At 34.5% G+C, this 23504-nt stretch overlaps 2 protein-coding genes and 1 long non-coding RNA gene across 5 annotated transcripts; 2 read left to right on the plus strand and 1 right to left on the minus strand.

Annotated features, from left to right (window-relative positions):
- Nucleotides 1-774: 774 nt before the first annotated feature.
- LOC129291842 (GRF1-interacting factor 1-like) lies at nt 775-2932 on the plus strand. 2 transcript variants are annotated; one of them, XM_054929402.1, is made up of 5 exons: nt 801-880; nt 973-1047; nt 1756-1832; nt 1920-2004; nt 2117-2932. In XM_054929402.1, the coding sequence occupies exons 2-5, from the start codon at nt 982-984 to the stop codon at nt 2459-2461; spliced, it is 573 nt and encodes a 190-aa protein (XP_054785377.1). In that variant the 5' UTR covers nt 801-880; nt 973-981; the 3' UTR covers nt 2462-2932. The 2 variants fall into 2 exon arrangements, with proteins under 2 accessions (XP_054785369.1, XP_054785377.1); XM_054929394.1 differs by having other exon boundaries at nt 775-1047.
- A 6167-nt stretch (nt 2933-9099) lies between these two features.
- On the plus strand, nt 9100-21821 carry LOC129319319 (myosin-11-like). Its single transcript, XM_054964349.1, is given in 39 exon segments — nt 9100-9317; nt 10395-10523; nt 11217-11360; nt 11453-11598; nt 11672-11828; nt 11955-12013; nt 12275-12434; nt 12510-12659; nt 12757-12893; nt 12964-13110; nt 13207-13308; nt 13432-13489; nt 13571-13672; nt 14235-14272; nt 14501-14627; nt 14710-14880; nt 15049-15180; nt 15303-15412; nt 15488-15548; nt 15793-15970; nt 16138-16343; nt 16430-16549; nt 16730-16828; nt 16965-17186; nt 18018-18157; nt 18418-18529; nt 18614-18661; nt 18749-19003; nt 19089-19244; nt 19327-19501; nt 19504-19532; nt 19639-19779; nt 20084-20154; nt 20244-20343; nt 20449-20505; nt 20587-20643; nt 20727-20807; nt 20943-21025; nt 21361-21821. Coding segments are annotated over 39 exon segments (4587 nt in total). The 5' UTR covers nt 9100-9314; the 3' UTR covers nt 21485-21821.
- LOC129319325 (uncharacterized) lies at nt 14542-21325 on the minus strand. Of its 2 annotated transcripts, none has more exons than XR_008595479.1 (6): nt 21166-21325; nt 20922-21005; nt 20692-20826; nt 20405-20602; nt 19280-19450; nt 14542-14910 (listed from the first exon to the last, which is right to left on the minus strand). It is a non-coding gene; the product is annotated as an uncharacterized LOC129319325 (long non-coding RNA). The 2 variants fall into 2 exon arrangements; XR_008595481.1 differs by having other exon boundaries at nt 20405-20613.
- Nucleotides 21822-23504: the final 1683 nt, after the last annotated feature.

A 23504-nucleotide genomic window follows, 5' to 3' on the forward strand; every position in this document is an offset into this window, starting at 1 on the left:
CATATGGTGGAGAAGCAGCAACGTCGAAATTTTGAACAATATACTCGCACACACGCGCACACTTTTTTCATTCCCCCGCCGGAAAACCATCATGGTGGTAAGCTTGGAAAAAATAGAGGAGTACAAGAAAGAAGAAACACGGTGAAAGGATAAGCACGGCTGTGGGGCACTTGTGCAGGGGAGCGAGCAATGGGGCTGGGGAACGCGTGATGGGTGCGCGCGTTGCAGCGAACACAAGCCTCGGAATCTCTGACACCGGTCCAGCGTCAGCTTAATCAGCTCCTCATACCAAAGCGGCCCGACACCACTAACACCTCCCGCCCTGTTGTCATGTTCACGCCACCGTAACATTCAAAAAAACCCCCCTCATACGTACAACCCAAATAATGTCATTTTCCCCCATTATTCTGCCAAACAACTTTATGTCGTTTTTTTAAGAATATTTAAATTCATGATTTTATCTTTAAATAAAAATATTTGGAATCAGATTACGTTGCTGCGGAGAAGAAATTGTGCTATGATTTATAACATTTTAAAGCGACGATTTACATATAAAAGGTGAGCAATATAAGTTATATGTTACATTGAGAAAAGGCCTTGAGATTTTGATTCTCCCAGCCTGCTCTGTCTCACATCTATCACGTGACCTACTTTTTAGATGGAGAGGAGCACGCAGTGGAAACATGACTATTCCGGAACGGCCAAAACAAATAAACACGAAAATGAAAAAAAAAAAAAAAACTGCTCTCTCTCTCTCTCTCTCTCTCTCTAATTTGTAGTATCTTCCTCTGAGCGGCAGTAACATTGTGAGGGGAGGGAAATGTGGGAACAGAGAAAAGCAGAAGCTTTTGTTTCTCTTTGCAGTCGCAACTCTTGAGAGGTGTGTTTCCTGCTCTGCTCTAGTTCGGAGAGTTAATCAGATAGAGAGCGGGGCTTATACTTGTATAAATATAATTTGTGTGAGAAATGCAGCAGCACCTGATGCAGATGCAACCCATGATGGCGTCCTACTACCCCAACAACGTCACCACTGATCACATTCAACAGGTTTTCTCTTCATCTCCTTCTGCAGCTCCATGCCTTTCTTTCTCCGCACCCTCTATCATACCATAATTTTCGCTTCTTTTATTCTTTTATTCGTCTTGGTTTGGATGTTACTTGTATTGAAACCGACCGGCATCCTTTTGTCTTTACCACCATTACTTGTGGGTCTTCCCTGCGCCACAACCCGCACCTAGTACCGTTTCAAGGCTTTCGCGTTTCTGGACTCTCTTCTCTTCCCTGATTCCCTTTATTCTGCTCCTTCTTTGTCACTTTCTGCTACTAGTTACGTAATTGTTGGTGGTGTAGATGTAGAGTCTATGGTGTTTGCGTCTAATCTGCTACCCTGGAGTGGCTGTTCTTTGCTTCTTCTTTTTTCTCCTCTTGGCAGTGCGTGGATGATCTGACTCTGCTAGACCGCAGGAATGATAGTTCTTGCCTTTATAACATCAACTTTTGGTTTGCCCTCTTGAATGACCTTTTCACTGCCCAAGTTTCATGCTTCAATTGATCACACAGGAACCGAGTCTTTAACACTCTAGATTGGTTGGTATAGGCTTTAGCCGACTTCGTCTCATAATTTGAGATTTGAGCTGTTCCGGTTAACACTACTTTGGGTGCGGCGTTCTGCCCGTTTGCTATATGCCTATATATGCTTCCTTATACTCCACGACGCATATAACCTTTTCTTTCTATTTGTTGGAATGGAAGCAGTACCTGGACGAAAACAAGTCCTTGATTCTGAAGATTGTTGAGAGCCAGAACTCCGGGAAGTTGAGCGAGTGTGCGGAGTAAGGATCTTGCCCAATCCTGATGTCAGCAGAATAGAATTAAAATGTTTCATGATTTGAATGGAAGCATGCGTGTTTTGTTTTTAGGAACCAAGCAAGGCTTCAGCGAAACCTCATGTACCTGGCTGCAATAGCGGATTCTCAGCCCCAACCACTTGCCATGCCTGGTCAGGTAAAATACTAATACTAATAGATTGCAACAGCCAGGCAGCAAGTAACAACCTGTGTCAAATGCACGCCCGAGTTAGGTACATGTGTTTATTTAATGAATGAATACGGTGCAGTATTCTGGTAGCGGGATTGCTCAACAAGGAGCACAGGACCTTCAGGGTCAACAGATGACACAGCAGCAACTTATGGCTGCACGCTCTTCACTTTTGTACGCTCAACAGCCTTTCTCGCCACTTCCACAGCACCAACCCTTCCACACTCAGCTAGGAATCAGTTCCGGTGCTTCAGCTCCACCGCCTCCATTTCACTTGCTCAACACTGAACCCGCTCACGTGGGACCCGGCTTCCCTGACTTTGGTGAAGCAAGAAACCGGGCTAAGCAAGAAACCGGGAGCTCAGCCGAAGCCGGTGGGGGAAGCTCCGGTGAAGCCCTCTACCTCAAACCTGCTGATGATTGAACAACGGAGTTAGCTGCTAGGGGGGATGCCTGTCTGTCTCAGGATACGGCTGATCATCGGACCTCGCTTGATGCGTCTTCTTCGTGGTGTAAATTTGGGTCCTCTAAGCATAAGCTTCTATAATTTCCCTCCTGTCTTGCGATAGTGTTTTTTTTCCCCCTGACCTAGTCCTGCCCGTTGAGATGAGATCTTTGGTCTCACAAAAATGGAGTGTTTAGAACATGGTGGTTCGATTTTTAAAAGAAGTTATCGAACATCTTTAGATTGATGTAGAGAAAATTACGCTAATGGGCTGAGAAGATGCAGAGCATTTGAGAAACTTTCCAAGGAGCAGACACTGGAAGATCTTGCAAACACGCATACGATAATTAGTGGCAAAGACCATGCAGTCGCATTGAAGGATTAAGACTTCAAAACTAAGATTCCAAAGTGTTAAATTACTTTCCCTTTTTGGGCCTCTAGTGAAATGAATTACCTACTACTACTACTATTATTATTATTATTAGTATTATTATTGTGGTCAAGGCAAATTACCTCTTTATGCTATGTTTGACCTTTTTGTAAAGGAGAAATTTTTTGATGGATTTGAAAAATCACATAATTTATGGTTTCTAATATAAAATTGCATCAATGAGATAAAATAAAATTTTATATGTTTCTTCTTTTATTTCAAATTATGTGACATTTTTAAATGAATTTGTTCGTCTTAGATGAAACATTTTGAGTAGGTTAAAATTAATTTTAATATTACTCTTTTTTTTTTATAATTAATTTATATTTTTTAATATATTAAATAATAAATATTTTTAAAATTTTATATTTTTATTTAAAAAAGAAAAGATTGTTAAGTATATTTAATAAAATTTATTAATATATAAAATTTTATTTAAAAATATTTTATAATAATTTGGGACGGAAGGAGTATTATTTTTAATAATTTTATTTTTATAACAGAATATTTATTTATTTATTTATTTTGCTTTTTATTATCATTAATATTATGATCAATTCATATTTAATATTCAACTTAACGCTATATTTTTATCAGATGGATCATATATGACGGCGTGCAGGTTCATCCATTTTAGTGAAAATCTATATCATTAAAATTTCTCAACTTGTAATTCTAATTCATTCACCCTTAAAACCATCCGCACTAGTTTTCCAGGATTGCCTTGAAAAACTAGAGCCCGTCAAACTTCAAAGCACCTCAATCTCGTCCTTTTCCTAGGTTGAACCAAATCCACCTCCACGTACCCTCCCCACACTTCAAATTCCCAATCACCATCTCCAACTCATGATTTTCACAACTTTTATTGATCCGTATGTGACAAAACAGTTATATAAGAGACGTTTAGGTGTGAGAAGACTTGCAATAATTAAAAAAAAACAAATTTTAAATAAAAGAATCTATGCACTCAAGTTTAAAGTTGAGATAAAATACAGTGCGATAATGAATAAAAACGTGTCTACCATAAAAGTGTGTGGAATCGAAATCAAGTGAAGCCAAATACAACCAAAATACCCGCTAGTGTGACAGAAAGTTATTTTCGTGAAACCCAGGGTAATTTGCTAATTCCAAGTTTGGCATCAGGTTGTTTGGTTCTATTAATATTCAGGAAAATGACAGAGATCCCAAAATACCAATTAATTCAACTTAGATTTGAGAGCTGAACTTATAACTGATTTTTTAAATTTTAACATGATTGAAGAATAAATAAATTTATTTTACTTATTAAAATTTGGAACACAAGTTACAAATTTGTCACAATGAGTTGCAACATTGAGAATTAAGCTTTTAAATTTATAGAGTTTGATACTTGGGACTTGAGACTTATTTGTCATTTTTCCTTCATAATTTCAATTGCCAGTCTTCAATAATAAATAGTTAAATGCTGTCGTTTCATCCTCCTACCTCATTCTCATTCGGTGTAAGTTTTCCTTAGATGTCATGTATTTCATCTTCGTATAAATTTTTAATAACAATTTATGGATTTGTAACGATATTTACTAAGATACTTGATGCATACATTGCTTATGATTGGTGTCCACATTAAAGAGAAATAAATATAAAAATTTATTGTGTCTCTAATAAAATTACTTAAATTATTTAATAAATAAAGAATATATATAAAATTTATTGTGTCTCTAATTAAATTAGTTAAATTATTTTAATAAAGTAAACTACTCTTAAATTTATTTAATATAAAAATTTTAACTTGACATAAGAGTCATTTCACTGGGGACCAGCAAAAAAAAAAAAGAAAGAGAAAGAAAAATGTGGAAAAAAAAGAACGGAAGAATGGTATCACTATCAGAATTCGGAACTACAAAATGAATATATATATATATATATATATATTATATATATATATATATATATATATTTTTGGGGGGAGAGGGGGGTGTGGGGTTTCCCTTGCATTTAAGACGCCTATAGTTTTCTATGCTGCTTAGCCTGGATTGGATGACACTGACACATGCAATAATTTTTCCAGGGGTACGGAACTTCGGTGCTTGTAAATATGATTTTCTCTATTAGTAAATTAAAGGAAGAATGACATTAAGGATCTTAAAAAATAAAAATTTTATATTTAAAATTTAATACATTTTGAAATTATTTTAAGAGCTTAAAGGTTTTATTTGTAATTATATTTTTTGATGAAATGACCAATTTATCTCTCTCATAACCTGTTGAAGGAAAATTTCTTTTTCTTTCTCTGTTCTTCCTCTTTCAATACTGATGCAATAATTAAATTTGTTTTACTTCCCATCATACTTCTCTATTCCCTCTCTTCGTCTTCCTCCTCCTTCTTTCTTTCTTTCTCTCATTTGCAGCTTTTTCGTTTAATAGATATGAGTGAGCGATCCACTTTTATCCAGATGAGTATGGAGAAGATGATCAGGCATTCATTCGATTACATTCCTCTCACGCTAACCAGCTTCTTGAAACGATCCCCATAGTGTGAAAAGAATGGATCAAGTGTTGCATCTATCATTATCAGTTTTATTTTCTCAAAAAAGGATATAGAGAGAGTTTGAGTCATATTAATTTTATCTAATTATAATGTACGCGTTCATGTTCATTTAATGAAAATAAGTTATTATTTATGAACTTTTTGTTGTTTCTGATACATATTTTTTTGAAACTGATATAAATGTTCTGGTGCAGATGTTGTTTATGAACTTTATGTTGTTATTTATGGAGTTTACATTGTGTAAACTTTACAATTAACTTGTGCGAATATTTATGTGTATCATATTGACAAACCTTGTATTGTAAATATATGAACATTGTGTTGTTAGTGAATGGATACTTTCATGTTATATACGGATCTTTTGTTCTTCATAAACTTGAGAAATTTTTTCAAATGTTCAGTTTAATCACACAAATCATGTGAAATAGATGGACATTGTGGTGTTAATAAATGGCCCTTATCATGTTATATACAGATTTTCTATTGTTCATAAACTTGAGAAACTTTTTGTTAAGCCTAGCCAACTGATAAAATGGACACATATGGACTTTCAGTTTAGAATATATGAAGATTGTGTTGTGCATGGTGGATATTGTGTTGTGCATTGTTTGCTTACTTGTGTATTTTGTCAAGCCTAACCTACTGATAAAGTAGAATCTTATGGACTTTTAATTGAAAATAAATGAATCTTATATTGTGCATAATGAATATTATGTTATGCATTATTTATCTATTTGTGCATTTTGTTAAGTCTAGCCTACTGATAAAGTAGAATCGTATGGACTTTTAGTTGATAATATATGAACATTAAGTTATGCATAGTGGATATTGTATTGTGTATTATTTGCATACTTTTACATTTTGTCAAGCCTAGCCTACTGATAAAGTAGAATCTTATAGACTTTTAGTTGAGAATAAATGAACCTTATATTGTGTATAGTGGATATTATGTTATGCATTATTTACCTATTTATACATTTTGTTAAGTCTAGCCTACTGATAAAGTAGAATCGTATGGACTTTTAGTTGAGAATATATGAATCTTAAGTTGTGCATGGTGGATATTGTGTTGTGCATTGTTTGTTTACTTCTGCATTTTGTTAAGTCTAGCCTACTGATAAAGTAGAATCTTATGGACTTTTAGTTGAGAATAAATGAACCTTATATTGTGTATAATACATATTGTGTTATGCATTGTTTGCCTATTTGTGCATTTTGTTAAGCTTAGCCTACTGATAAAGTAGAATCATATGGACTTTTAGTTGAGAATATATGAACCTTATGTTGTGTATAGTGGATATTGTGTTGTGCATTATTTGCTTACTTGTGCATTTTGTTAAACCTAGCTTACTGATAAAGTATAATCTTATAGACTTTTAGTTGAAAATAAATGAACCTTATATTGGGTATAGAAAATATTGTGTTATACATTGTTTTTCTATTTGTGCATTTTTTAAGCCTAGCCTACTGATAAAGTAAAATCATATGAACTTTTAGTTGAAAATATATGATTCTTATGTTGTGTATAGTGGATATTGTGTTGTGCATTATTTACTTACTTGTGTATTTTGTCAAACTTAACCTACTGATAAAGTATAATCTTATGAACTTTTAGTTAAAAATATATGAACCTTATATTGTGTATAGTAGATATTGTGTTGTGCATTTTGTTAAGCCTAATTTACTGATAAAGTAGAATCTTATAAACTTTTAGTTGAAAATAAATAAACCTTATATTAGGTATAGTAAATATTGTGTTATACATTATTTACCTATTTGTGCATTTTTTAAGCCTAGCCTACTAATAAAGTAGAATCATATAAACTTTTAGTTGAAAATATATTAACCTTATGTTGTGCGTGATGGATATTGTGTTGTGCATTATTTACTTACTTGTATATTTTGTCAAATCTAACCTACTGATAAAGCAAAATCTCATGGACTTTTAGTTGAAAATAAATGAATCTTATATTGTGCATCGTAAATACTGTTTTATGCATTATTTGCCTAATTTTAATATTTTGTTAAGCCTAGTATAATGATAAATTGAAATCACATGGACTTTTAGGTGAGAATATATCACAAACTTTTTTTTTTCTTGCAACCGTCTTTAACTAGCCGTTCTCCCAGAAGGCCACGAACAAGGAGGATAAAGTCTTCAAAGATAAGAAGATCTATCATTGTTCAAGATGTGAGAAAGTCAGACACAATCGCAAGACATGTAATAATCCTAACCCAGCATGAGAATTGATTACATTGTACTTCTTTAGTGTACACAAGCAACTATAATTATGTATATAAAAGAATTTTTAAATACTATTTTTTGGATGAGTGAGAATCACAAATATTTTTTGTTTGTATATAGAGAAGCAACTGTCAAATATTTTACATACAGTGGCTAACTTTTTATATATATCAGACTTGAAATATTGTGTCAAATTTTATGTGGGTACTTGTTTTAGTACGTAGACTAATACCAACATAAAATTATTCATATATAATGTAATTGTCATTTTTAATATTAAAAATGCATAGACTTTCTATTGAGCATCCGTGGACATCGTTTTGTGTATAGTGGATGTTGTGTCGTGCATGATCTGCCTAATATTATTTTGTTATAGTTTAGGCTAGTAAAATACTGAAAATGTATGAATTTTTTGTTCAGCACACGTGGACATTGTATTATGTATAGTGGATATTGTGTCGTGCATGGTCTGTCTAGTCATTTTTGCTAAAGTCAAGGTTAGTGAAATACTTAAAATACATGGACTTCCTGTTGAGATGCGTGGATATTGTCTTGTGCATAGTAGATATTATATTGTGTATGGTCTATTTTGTTGTTTTGAGAGTTTATGCAGGTTCTAAATTCAAATCAAACAAAGGGCAAAATCATACTTTTGGTCTTAAAAAATTGACAATAAGGGCCTGCAGAGCAATATCAGATTCATTTAGATTCAAATTATAATAAAGTCTATTTTTAAGACCCTTAATGCCATTCCTCCTAAATTAAATTATGAAAAATAAATTACTAATCTACTATTCAACCCCTAGACGATTCACGATAAATAATTTTATATGTTAATAGTTTTCATTAAATATATTTAATAATTTTATTTTTTAAAAATAAAAATATAAATTTTTTAAAACTATTTTTCATTTAATAACTTTAAATTTATAATTAATTAATATTAAATAAAGATAAAAAATAATATTAAAATAAACATATTTCATAAAATTTTAATTTTTTTAAAGTGTCTTTTGATATAATTTTTTTTTAAAAAATGTCTTAAAATTTAAGAGAAATAAAGTAATAATCATAACTATCAAAACTGAAATTTGAAAGTTAATAAAAAAAAAAAAAACGAACTGTAAAGGAAGTATTGTCATGCAGCGCGTCCACTGGTGCAACACGGGGATTTGCGATTAGAAGGCAGAAAGGGAGACTTGATCAGCAGCCACGAGTTGGCGCGAAAGCAAAGGGAAGGGAAGCTCCCGAAGTTGCAGGTGCTCTCGAAGAATGTCTCTTCCACGAGCCCTTCGATCCGCATTCTACTTCCACTCACAAAACTCTCTCTCCTCAACAGTCTCTTCTTTCTTTTTTCCATTTCCCATTCCTTCTCTTTTCTTTCAATGTCTTCCCATTTTCCCAACAAAATGGCGTTTCCGGGCCTTAGCTTCACACTTATCTCATTCGCTTGGGATTGGGGTTCAATCTTTTCCTGATGCGCCATCTTTTGAATTCTGGGTATTTATGATCAATAATGTTCAGGCTCTTACGTACATTGGCGATAACTGATCGGATCCTGACATTGTTATCCGTACTTGATGAAGATAGAGGTTATGGCGTCTAACAGCTTCGGATTTATAGCTCAATAATGGTATGCGAGTTTCAGTTCATATTCTGGACTTGGATGCACTGTATTTTTGTCTTCCAGAAAAGAGTCTCTTGCTATTCTGTTACAGACGACTTTCCTTTTTCCCCCCACTTTTCTTCTAACAATCTTGTCAGCTCAATTTCCGTCTTTCTGATACCATGGCTGACAGTCGCATTCAACCTAAGCCGTTTGCATGTAAAATTAATAGGCTATGGCGGTGCATACCTAGTGAGGGGACAAATAAGTCTCAACTCAAGCGATTCCTTAAAATAGAGCACTTGTATATTTTTTTGGGCAACGAGTACCAGCTTAATTTCGTCCCCTTGTAGTATCAACTTACAGTATTCGGAATCTGAAAGAACATGGAAAATGGATCATATCATCACTGGTAAAATGTGAAAGAACATAATCATATTGGAATATATTGCACTCAGATAAGCATTCATGTATAGCTCTGTAGATATTGGAAGAACAGGTTTCTACCCTCTCATTGGATGCACACCTGCACTGGTGCACGCACACATGGCCTGAGCAGCTGTTTTTTTACGTAGTAAAATTAATACAAAAGTTAGTTGACTACGAAGAAGTTTTGTCACGAGCTAATGGGTAATCTTAGTTTCTGACTGGGTGCTGAACCTGAACATCGATTGAATATCATGAGACATAGATTTATAGATTCTGAGTTAGTGCGAGGATGCCATAGCAAGTGATTATTTACGTTCCTACTGGATCCAAAGAAAGTTAGTGATCTTCCAGTTTAAAAACACGAGGGGGAAAAAAAGATGATGTATGAGATCTTGCCTATAGCTATTAACTCAACCTATCCTCTAACGTCTGGTTTGTGGCACTCAACTGCTTGGTTACTATTTATTGTTATTATTTTTGTATTAAACAATCCGGTGCACTCCAGTACGTTCTATTTGGATGTTAGCTTTTTGTGTCTAAATACAAGGAAGGAACTAATTTATTGCTTTGAATTTTAGAATTTTATAATCCTTCTCCCATTCACATTATAAGAATGTAAAGTTTTCTGTCAGTCTATTAAAAACAGAAAAGGTGATTCCGCATCTCCATCTGTAGGGAACTCCGGTGAATATCATTGCAGGTTCTCATGTCTGGATTGAAGATCCAGATGTTGCTTGGATTGATGGACAGGTATCAAAAATCACTGGAAAAGATGCTGAAATTGAAACTACCAATGGAAAAAAGGTTTGTATATTGCCAATAAATTGTTCCTTCATCCTTTATATCTGGGCGTTTTTCTTTTTCAATGTTGTTATAGGTTCCCCATCTGCATGGATATGATGTCAGTTTTAGCAATAACAAGCCATGTATCTCAATTATCAGACTTTCATCCTGGCATTATTACTCCGGAATCTTGGATGGATAAACGATTGAGTTTTATTTCTTGTATGACTACAGTTAATGCAAAAGAAAGAGAAAATCATAATGGCAAGAATGATTTACTCCTCCTTATGGACTTGCTACATTTTTAGTAAAATAATGTAAGGGCAGGATCCATGCACGAGCCTTCTCTCTTTCTCATAGTTCCTATGCTGTGCTTTATCTTTAAATCGCCTTTCAAGATCTACAATCACACTTGTACATGTTTAAGTTCCTCAAAATTGGCTTTCAAAATCATTGACCTCCTAATTCTACCTCTATTTTGTTCCTTGCTTTTTTCTTCCCTAGTTGAATGACTGCAGGGGCATACTATGCTGCAGTAAGAAAAATATGTCTATGATTCTACTTCTGTAAGCATAACAATGCATTCTCTTATGAAGCATCAATTTCGCTCATGTTTGTATCATCAATTGGAAATGGATACAAAACTACAGAAACAGATTAAGGCAAAAATTAAATCTGAATTACCACCTCAACTTCTACTTTGGGGTTTTCAAGGTTTCTGCAAAATTATCAAAAATATATCCCAAAGATATGGAAGCTCCTGCTGGTGGAGTGGATGATATGACAAAGCTGTCTTATTTGCATGAGCCTGGTGTCCTGCAGAACCTAAAATCTCGATATGAATTGAATGAAATATATGTAAGGCTTTCTTTCCTTTAATATGACGTGCTATGCAAAGTTCATCATTCTAAAATGCATATTTCCTTCTCATTTTGTCATTGTAACCGCAGACTTATACTGGAAATATTCTCATTGCCATAAATCCATTCCAAAGACTACCTCATCTTTATGATCCTCACATGATGCAACAGTACAAGGGAGCACCATTCGGAGAACTAAGTCCTCATGTTTTTGCAGTAGCTGATGTTGCATATAGGTATTTGTTTTATGGCCAAATTTTGTTACTGTTATCGAACCAAATATCTAATTGATGCTTTTACAAAAATCAGGGCAATGATTAACGAAGGAAAAAGCAACTCAATTTTGGTCAGCGGGGAAAGTGGAGCCGGTAAAACTGAAACTACGAAAATGCTTATGCGATACTTAGCTTTCTTAGGCGGTAGGGCTGCTACTGAAGGACGAACAGTTGAACAACAAGTTCTTGAAGTAAGATTCAATGAACTACTCATTCTATACTTGTAAAAGAACAATTTGAATTCCTTTGTCAATAACATTCCATTTTTTAATTTGATATGGAATTATATGTGACCCTGAATAATAAATTGAATGCAGTCAAATCCAGTTCTTGAAGCTTTTGGCAATGCAAAGACTGTAAGGAATAACAATTCGAGGTGTGCCTCTTTCACAGAGGCAGTGAAGTATTACTTATTTTTTGTTCACCATGATAGGCTGATGCACAAGATACTTCACTTCTTCTCACTACATTCTGTCATACCACATGCAGCAACAAAAACTCAATTTGGCTTTGATAATAGTTGTTGGATAGATTGCCATTTATGAAAATGTTCTTTTCCTGGATTGTTGTTGATTATCTCAAAATTTGTTGCCGACAGTTGTTTTCAAATTTTCTGTTTTTTTTTTCAATGATGCAGCCGTTTTGGCAAATTTGTTGAGATCCAATTTGATAAGAGTGGAAGAATCTCAGGAGCAGCCATTCGAACTTACCTTCTGGAGAGGTCTCGGGTCTGCCAAATTAACGATCCTGAACGCAACTACCACTGCTTTTATCTCCTTTGTGCTGCACCACACGAGGTGTCTTATTGTCAGCAATCTACTCATGGCTTGTGATAATTCCTTTTAATAAATTATTGCAACTTTTGTTGGCAGGAAATTGAGAAATACAAATTAGATAGTCCTAGATCATTTCACTACCTGAACCAATCAAATTTTTATGAACTGGCTGATGTAAGTGATGCTCGTGAGTATCTTGCCACCCGTCGAGCTATGGATGTTGTTGGAATAAGCCAAAAAGATCAGGTATGTCTAATCATGGCCATGTATTTAACTTCCATACTGCTAGAATATGGAATGGTTGAGTTGAGACTCTGCTTTCCCCTACTTTTTCCCCCCTCAGGATGCAATTTTCCGAGTTGTCGCTGCAATTCTTCATCTTGGTAATATTGCTTTTGCCAAAGGAAAGGAAGTTGACTCATCAGTTCCAAAAGATGACAAAGCCAAATTCCACTTGAAAACAACTGCAGAGCTTCTCATGTATGTTTGCTGCTATGGGTTTCAATTACCTTTAAGATGATTGTCATAATCATATTTCATGTTTTATCAGGTGTGATGCTGATGCCTTACAAGATGCATTGTGCAAACGCGTCATGGTCACCCCTGAAGAAGTTATAAAGCGGAGCCTTGACCCCCAAAGTGCATTAATCAGTAGAGATGGCTTGGCAAAAACAATTTATTCTCGGCTATTTGACTGGTAAGATGCTTTAAATGGAGAAAATTTCATATCTTCTGCCTTTTATAGTATAAGACGTGGTTTTGGTGCTAAGTGCAATTGTCTGGGATTATGCAGGTTGGTGGACAAGATTAATAATTCAATCGGACAAGATCCAAATTCCAAATGTTTGATTGGGGTCCTTGATATCTATGGTTTTGAAAGCTTTAAAACTAACAGGTAACCTATAGTGGAGTCAAACATGTGTATCAATGAGTGTGCAATACTTTACGTGTTGTAACAAACAGCCACTGCTTGTTTTCAATCCTTTGTAACTTAATTTCAGCATATCATGCTCTGCAGTTTTGAGCAGTTCTGCATCAATTTCACAAATGAGAAGTTGCAGCAACATTTCAATCAGGCATAATCTCAGACCGCATTGAGCATTTCAGTTTCTTGCATATATTATATTTCCACATTTGATAAGTCTGACGATCTGCAGCACGTGTTTAAAATGGAACAAGAAGAATATACAAAGGAGCAGATTGATTGGAGCTACATTGAATTTGTTGATAATCAAGATGTTTTAGACCTTATTGAAAAGGTTTTCTCACACACTCTTTTTTCATGAAATTGTGACCGATTAGTTGATCTCTTGCAGAATGGTCAACTGAATTGTCCAGAGACAAAAAAGTTGGAGATATTTATGCTTTCAAATATTCTAGTGATGATCCTTTTGATGTTTCCTAGTGTAATTTATCTATTGTTTTAAGGCTATACTGCAGTCTATTTTTGTGAACCTGCACCATCTATAAACAACGAGAAAACAAACTGTTGATAACTTTCTATGAATGTTAGACACGGACTTGCGGAACACTTACTACCTTATTTTAACAGAAAAGAGAAACAGGGCAAAGTGTACAGGATATGGGGGACTTGTGCTTTAAGTAAACCATTGAAGAACCTTCTAACAATTTTAGCTTTTGGAATGCATTGGTTCTTGACAACAAGTGAACAATCAAGAAGTTTACTTCTGAGTTAATTTCTACTAGTTTTATGCTTCTCGTCTTATTTTATAGTCTGTCAAAATTCATTACCTTAATTGGCTTTTCATCTCTTTTCCCCATTTTTTTAACTAGTCTTTCTTGTTGACTTTTCTTTTGCAGAAACCTGGAGGAATCGTCGCTCTGCTCGATGAGGCTTGGTAAAACAATGTTATTATCTTTTCTTGTTTTGGGTCCTCTGAATTTCTTCCTCCAAAGTAGGGCTCCCATAACTTGCTCAATGTTTTCTTGACTCATGCCTTTGGATGGAAAGATGGAACATGTTTAGCTTTCATCCGATTCTTTTTGTCTAATTGTCCTCGTCACATAGTTATATACCATATTGAGCTTACTCCTTCATTCTCTTATTTCTCTTTTTTGCCTTTCAGCATGTTTCCCAAGTCAACACATGAAACATTTGCAAATAAGCTTTATCAATCATTCAAGACTCACAAGCGTTTTATAAAGCCAAAATTGTCTCGAACAGATTTCACCATTGCTCATTATGCTGGGGAGGTATGACTAATTATCATCACGTAAAATGCTTAAGAAATGACACATTTTGGCTTATTGCTTTTTACACTCATAAAATGGGCAGGTCTTATACCAGTCGGACCAGTTTTTAGATAAAAATAAAGATTACGTGGTTCCTGAACATCAAGATTTGTTGAGTGCTTCCAAATGTCCTTTCGTAGCAGGTCTTTTTCCTCCTCTTCCAGAAGAGACATCTAAGTCGTCGAAGTTTTCTTCAATAGCTTCCCGTTTTAAGGTGTCATTATTTCCTCGTTCACTTGTATACCTGCACAACATGTCCTTAAATAACAGATAATATTCCAGCTTTGACACGTAGAAGCTCATGTCACAACCTTAAAAAATTGAAATGTACTTTACTATGGGCAAGCTAAAAAACCATGTTTTCACAATCTGAATGGTGCAGCTACAACTACAGCAACTAATGGAGACATTGAACTCGACAGAACCTCATTATGTCAGGTGTATAAAACCAAACAATGTCCTTAAGCCTGCAATATTTGAGAATATCAACATTATGCAACAACTTCGCTGTGGCGTAAGTATGCCTTGATATCCAACTTCTATTTCTTTCTTTGGATGATGGTTTGTATAAAAGTATATCCATAATTGTGTCTCTAATTCCCCTCCTTTGGCAATTGCTTACACTTGCCCCTATAGGGTGTTCTAGAGGCAATCAGAATTAGTTGCGCTGGTTACCCTACTCGCCGTCTTTTCTTTGAATTTGCTCACAGATTTGGAATCCTTGCCCCAGAAGTTGTGGATGGAAAGTAAGTACTTTTAGCATATCACCTGCTTCGTGCCAAGACTGCACTGATCTACAAGTTTATTTCCTCTATGAGCAGCTCTGATGAAAAGGTTGTTTGCCAAAAGATTCTGGAAAAAGTGGGTCTTAAGGGATATCAGGTACTTAAAATGTTTAGCCAAAATAGTTACGCTCATTATATTTGTCACAGACCGCTAAAGTAAATCACTGCTCGTTTAAAGAACTAAATTCTATGGATGCAGTAGCATTAAAATATATTACCTCTTGCAGCTATTACAAACAAATGTGAACATGGATCTTGTATGATTGTATTACATGCATAGAAATATTAATGGCACCATATTTCAAGGCCTGAAAATATATTTGATTGGCTGTGAATTGTAGATTGGGAAAACAAAGATATTCCTGAGAGCTGGTCAGATGGCTGAACTTGATGCACAGAGGGCTCAAGTACTCAGTCGGGCAGCCAAAATTATCCAACGTCGCATACGGACCCATCAAGCTCGTAATCATTATCTTGCATTGCATAGAACTACTGTATTCATGCAATCTCTATGTAGAGGTGAGATACTCCAAAAGTTTATCAACCAAGTCAGTTACTTGCCAGATGCTATGCAATTTTCAAGATTATGGGCTTCCCCAATTAGGATGGAGTGTAGGACACACTCCACTGCTTAATCAGTCTTTTGTTACTATATTCAATTAACATGCATGATATATGATCCGTAGGAAGACTGGCATGCAAAGATTATGAAAACATGAGAAGGGAGGCTGCTGCAAAGAAAATTCAGAAAAACGTGCGCGGATATGCAGCTAGGAAAGCCTATAAAAGATTCCATGCTTCAGTACTTATCTTGCAAACAGGTTTAAGGACAATGGGTGCTCGTAATCAGTTCAGATTTAGGAAGCAGACTAAAGCTGCAGTCATTGTTCAGGTCACTTTGTACTATGTGATTGAGATGATCTGCCCAGTATCAGTCTACAATGTTCATAAATAAATACTCTCACTTAAAAATTGCAGGCCTGGTGGCGATGCCGGAAGGCTACTTTATACTATAAAAGGCTCAAGAAAAGTACAATAGTTGCACAATGCAGATGGAGGGGGCGGTTGGCCAGGAGAGAACTTAGGAAACTCAAAATGGCATGTTTCTGTCCTTATTGTGATTTTGTATTTTTTTATATTTATCCTATTACATAATAGAACTCACATACTGTCTTAACTGTGATATCTGTGTGGCAAGTACGTCCTCTTTTTACTGATTTTCTTGCTATAATTTCTCTTTATCTACTATAAGTTAAAAATAACTTTTATTTGCTCTAGGCTGCAAGAGAAACTGGCGCGCTTAAAGAAGCGAAGGATAAGCTGGAAAAACGAGTGGAGGAACTCACTTGGCGTCTGCAATTAGAAAAAAGTTTAAGGGTAACATGGGTGTTTTGTGGATGGATATCATGTTCGAAATTTTTGTTTTTATGATATTGTATGTAATCATGAATTTTGGAGAAAAACTAAACTTTTGTATTTTTAAGCCCTAAAAATACTACAAAATTTTGTGCAGACTAACCTAGAAGAAGCCAAAGCACAAGAAGTAGCAAAACTGCAGAACTCGCTACAGGAGATGCAGAACAAGATTGATGAAACTAATGCTTTACTTGTCAAGGAGAAGGAGAATGCAAAGAAAGTTGTAGAAGAAGCACCTCCTGTTATTAAAGAAACACAAATTCTTGTGGAAGACACACAAAAGATTGAGTCACTAACGGGGGAAGTTGAGAGTCTGAAGGTAAGAAAGTTCATTCTAACTAGACCTTAATGTGCTGCTAGGCAACTTTACTTTCAAGCATGTGTCTTGTTTTGCATCTATGGCTCCTTTAAATATTGGAAGCATGTTTACCTATATGTACTTTGTAAAGAAACAACTATGTCAGCCTCCAAACAAAAGGTTGCTCTTTTTACGCTTCCTTGACTGGTTAAGTCAAACAAAAGTTGGTGGAAGGTTTACAAATCAGTATATCAGATTGAACAACATTCCTAGAAAACAACGTTTTTTGTTCTGTTCTGGACATTACATTGAATGATACAACAATATATATAACCTAGCTTATCAAATAAATGGATCATTCATGTCATTGTAGAATTTTCCAGAACTGAGTACAAGTTTTATTGTCTTTAGAGTGTTGATAGGAGAACTGCCTTTGGATGGCTCTCAATGTAATGACGTAATTTGTCATGTCTTTCTTGTAAATTTGAGAAGCGTAATGAAATCATATCTTGTGAATTCCTTTCCTTTTATTATTATTGCAATGGAATAATTCCTAGTCAATGGGAAACGGAAAAATAGTTAATGACAGCTTATTTCGAGTGGCAGTGATGGTTCAAATGAGGAAGAACGGATTATTTCTTTCAATTAAACCACAATGGTACCAAGGAATGCAAATAGTTTGCTGTAAAATTCAGATTTTTTTTTTAAAATTATCCTTTGACTGGATCACTAAATGAATAGAGGTAGACTAATTTCCGCTCAAGTCATTGGTGATGAACTGAAGTTATTGTCTGCAGCATATCATGATGAAGTTACCTAAGTGATGTTATCTTGGGCTTTATGTTCACACAGACCTCATTAGAGTCAGAGAAACAAAAAGTTGAAGATTTTGAAAGAAAATACAATGAATCTCAAGCTTTTATTGAAGAACAGGGTAAAAAATTAGAGGAGACAGAGAAGAAGGTTGGTCAACTCCAGGAATCGTTAACCAGGTAATAAAGGTGCTTGGTGTTATTGTTTTTCCATGATAATCAAAGACCAACTTTCAAAATGTTGACCTAAAGCATCCATTTATTATTTGAGATTTTACAAATTTCTTGCATTACTGAAGTCCTCTTTTGCAAGATTTACTATTTTCTTGTGGAGTACCTGGGTAAATTTTTTTATACCTAATTTCATCCTTAAAAATGGGTCGTAATCACTCATCAATTTGCTGAGATAATTGGTTAAAATCTCATAATTGATTGATTAGGTTGGAAGAAAAAATTACTAATTTAGAATCAGAGAATCGGGTTCTACGTCAGCAAGCTGTATCCATGACACCAAACAAGTTCCTTTCTGGACGCTCTAGATCTATCATACAGGTATTCCTTGGAACGCTTCTTATGTACATGATAACAACATAAAGCTTGGTGTTTAGTTTAATATATTTTCTGACCTCATGTCAGAGAGGTTCTGAAAGTGGCCATATAGTCGGAGAAGCGAAGGTACCCGTGGTATGTAACTATTTTGTATCACTGTTTATTTGGGTGGGATACTACGTGGATCTGACTCTCTTTTTTGCCACTTGGTAAACTAATCAGGATCTTTATAGCTCGTCAATTAACCAGAGGGAACACGCTGAAGTAGATGATAAACCACAAAAGTCACTAAATGAGAAACAGCAGGAAAATCAAGACTTGCTCATCAGATGTATTGCACAACATGTAGGCTTTGCGGGGAACAGACCTATTGCTGCATGTATCATATACAAATGTCTCTTGCATTGGAGATCATTTGAAGTAGAGCGTACTAGTGTTTTTGATCGTATCATTCAAACTATTGGCAATGCAATTGAGGTGTCAAAGGCGAAACTCTAGCATGCTGTACTCTTTCACTCTTGACTTTACTAACTTCCTAACTCCAAATTTATTTGGACTTCAGACCCAGGACAACAATGATGTCTTGGCTTATTGGTTATCCAATGCATCCACACTTCTATTGTTACTCCAGCGCACACTCAAGGCAAGTGGTGCTGCTGGAATGGCCCCACAACGCCGTCGTTCTTCATCCGCAACCCTATTTGGGAGAATGACACAGGTAAAGATAATGTTCTTATTTCAACAGAGTCATACCTGTAGAGAAGCTTTCACGCTCCAGATAATTATCCTTGTTGTTTCAGAGTTTCCGTGGAACCCCAACAGGAGTTAATCTCTCCTTAATCAATGGTAGCATAAGCGGTGGTGTAGACACATTACGACAAGTCGAAGCCAAGTACCCAGCTTTGCTTTTCAAACAGCAGCTTACTGCATATGTAGAAAAAATATATGGAATGATTCGAGATAATCTAAAGAAAGAAATTCCCCCCTGCTAGGGTTGTGCATCCAGGTAGGTAACTATTTCTTTGTTTTCAAAGATCTTTGTTGACTTCATTTGTCGTCCTTCTATCAAATTTAGGGATTTGAATTGTAATTGTTTAATTGTGATGAGATAGGCACCAAGAACATCCAGAGCAAGCTTGGTTAAGGGATCACTCTCACTTGCAAATACTGAAGCTCAGAAAGCTTTGATTGCTCACTGGCAGGGGATAGTTAAGAGTCTTGGGAACTTTTTGAATACTTTGAAAGCAAACCATGTTAGTAGAATCTCATTTGACATCATCCTTCTGTCTTTGCCCCTTTATATTTGTTATATTTGTATTATGGTCATGACTCATGGGTCTTCATGCTTTTTTTTTTTTTTTTGCTGACCCTTATGATTCTAAATTGCACGGGCCTCTGTTATATTGCAGTCAAGTTCTAAATTAACAAAAATATTCTCCATTTCAGATATTAAACATAACTTAAAGGGGGCTTAAACTTAAGACGAACTTTTTCTTCAAAAGGATGAAGGGGGTTCTTCTTTCTCGTGTGTTTTATTTTTCTGCTTCATTTGGACAGGTTCCCCCATTTTTAGTTCGTAAGGTGTTCACTCAAATTTTTTCTTTCATCAATGTCCAACTATTTAATAGGTTAGTATACTTCTACTTACATAGTTTGTGGGATTGTTTTCTGTTCTGCAAAATAATTTTATCATTCCACATTTTATTTCTTGTCACAGTCTCCTTTTAAGAAGGGAGTGCTGCTCATTTAGTAATGGAGAATATGTCAAGGCTGGTTTGGCTGAATTGGAGCATTGGTGTTATAAGGCAACAGATGAGGTGCCTTAATTTCTCTGCTCTTGAGCTTGTGCAGTTCTGTTGATGAGGTGCAACTACTAACCTCCCATTTTCCCTGCCCCCTTCCCACTCCCAAAAATGATGCAGTATGCAGGTTCAGCGTGGGATGAGCTGAAGCATATCAGACAGGCGATTGGATTTCTGGTATCTTTCTGACCTGCGTAGCACTTGTTCTGATGCTAAGATAGCACATATAGCATCTCATCTTTTCTGCCCTTCGTTCAGGTCATACACCAGAAACCTAAGAAAACACTGGATGAAATAAGCCATGACCTGTGCCCGGTAAGTGAAGGCAATTTTACTTATTATGGAGGAGGAGGATACAGTTACCTGAACGAGTCCCAACCTCATTGCACTATTTACAGGTCCTCAGCATCCAGCAGTTGTATCGGATTAGCACAATGTACTGGGATGACAAGTATGGAACGCATAGCGTGTCACCTGATGTGAGTTTCTTCAGAAAACCTTGTTCAAAAATAGGCTTGGAGTTATCTTTTCGTGAACAGCAGCATGATAGCTTCAGGAAGAAAACGTGCTGGAAAACTGTGTTTAAGCTTTACCTTATCGATGTTTTCATCTAGGTCATTTCCAATATGAGAGTGTTGATGACTGAAGATTCAAATAACGCTGTTAGTAGTTCTTTCCTGTTGGATGATGATTCAAGGTAAGGTGATATCAATCAAACAAGTGATTTTTTTTCTTCATTTCAACTATCACTAATATTTGATTTCGCCTTTTTTGTAAGTTTGAAGGCCAAATAATGCTTAACATTGTAAATTAATTTGAGAAATTCTTGAAGCATACCTATCGAAAATGAACTGCATAGTAAATACTAACACAGTTGCCCTGCCGTTATACTGCACACTGGATTTGGAGCGAAGGAAAACCCGTATACTTTGTTTACATGTTTAATAATCTTCTGTAAGCGAAATATCTCGTTGGAATCCATATGGAGAAATTGTGGTTGGCATTAACTGTTTGGAATTTTTTGCTTTACAGCATTCCGTTTTCCGTTGATGATCTGTCAAGGTCGATGGAACAAATAGATATTTCCGATGTTGAGGCCCCACCACTTATTCGGGACAACTCTGGCTTTAGTTTCTTGTTGCCAAGCCCAGATTGACGGCCTTGTTGGCGGAGTTGATGAACTGCACGTCGAGAGACAACAAGTCAGCTAATTGTTATCACGGAATGCTGAATTGTTGACTTTGGATGCATCAGAAAGAGGTCAATGGAATTAACATCATGTATTTGTTTCATCACTTCCAACAGCGACCATGCAATGCCGATCTTCCATAGTTGTACAAAGGGTGCGCGACTGAAAAGCATAAAGCAAGTATATTTGGCTTTTCAGCACGTTGTCTTAGATACAACAGAAAACAGGATAATTCTTTTACTGTTTTATTTAAATAATCAAGGTCAAAATGGAAAAATGCAAGTATATTTGTATCAGCAGCGAAGTTGGTTGTTTTATCCTGTTTATAAAAAATATGCATAAAAAACAGGTTTTCTTAACTAGAAAATATCATTTAAGAACTACTGATATATACTTATCCCTTCTCACAATCAAGCTTTTTCAATTTTTTGAATTTATCAATTAGCGAATGACTTCTTATTAAATGTGAATGGATATTTGTTTATTAACAAATTGTTACTTATAAAAATATGACCTATACTTATCTTTTCCCACAACCATACTTTTTTATATTTTTAAACTTGTCAATTAGCGAATGACTTCTTATTAAATACAAATGGTTATTTATTAATTAATGAATGATTACTTATTAATTAAAAAAGATAAATAAGGGTATTATAATATTTTTTTCATATACAATTATTTTTAAATTAGCCTATCAATCTTGCAATGATATTTTATAATTGTTTGGTCTCTAATTGATATCAAATATGCTCAATGGTCCTTGAATGATATTTTTTCTAAAAGAATATTGAGTCTAAAAGCCCATTTGACAGGATAAAAGTTGAGGGGTTGGAGCTCTGATTTTTAATTGTTTGGGTGTAAGAAATTATGACCCACTTAAAAAGATCGATAGAATTGGCTATCGTAAACAACTAGTGAAGATTGAGGTTGTGGTTGAAGATTTCAAGAAATGTCTTTTTTTCTCTCACCATTATGTCCTCAATTATTTTATGTAATGACAATCTTTCCCTCTCAAATTACTCCCTCTTATCCCTATTACAAATTACTTTTAACTAATTCATCAAAATCAAGATAACAGTTAAATTCATTAGATTTATCTTAAAATTAAAAAATATTTTAACTTTGCCTTTATTAAAGAGAAAATATAATATTTCATGAACAATACAGAAACGTTAAATTAAAATTAATTTTTTTAGTAATTTGCATCGAGGATGAAATTAAAAAATATTAATTAATAACCATTTATATAATTTAAAAATGAATTTTTTTAAAAAAAAGGGGGTATAATAATTAGCAAAGGGAGTACAGCCGAATCCTATTCCTCTTTTCACACATATCTCACGCAATCGCCTCCCTTTCCGACAACATCAATGACAAGGATCATGCCTTTCCCTTTTGAACAACCACATGTGCCTTCGATTTTTAATCTATTAAAAGTTCCTGTTAAAAATTTATTTAATCAAAATTAATTTAAAATATATATTTAAATCTTTAACTTTATATAACATTTCATGTCAATCTTTTAATTTTATAAAATATTTTTTTAATTCTTTAATTCTAATATTATTAGTTTTTTTTCAACAAATTTTTATAATAAACTTTTAAATATTAATAAAATATTTTCAAATGTTGACATTTTATATTTATATTTTTAAATAATAATAATTGACATAAAAAGTAATCATTTAAAACAAACAATATTAAAGTTAAAGGATTAAAAAGATATTTTATAAAATTAAAATTTTATATAAAATTAAATGATTAAAAGTATAATTTAACCAAAAATTAATTATTGCAATGAAATTTATATTTAAAATTTTTTGAATAAATGAGTGTATGATTTTGGAATATAAGTTTCAAAAGTAAGAAAATTCTAAATTTTGGCCAAAAAGCACATTTAACAATATCTAAAGATGACTTTTTAAATGAATTTTTTGATAGAGATTGAAAAACCAACAACATATGATTTCAAATTTCATTTCAA

This window comes from Prosopis cineraria, unplaced genomic scaffold (assembly GCF_029017545.1).
Source record: "Prosopis cineraria cultivar Desert tree isolate PC_DT_omini unplaced genomic scaffold, ASM2901754v1 PC1, whole genome shotgun sequence".
In the NCBI taxonomy this organism is placed as follows: Eukaryota; Viridiplantae; Streptophyta; class Magnoliopsida; order Fabales; family Fabaceae; genus Prosopis; species Prosopis cineraria.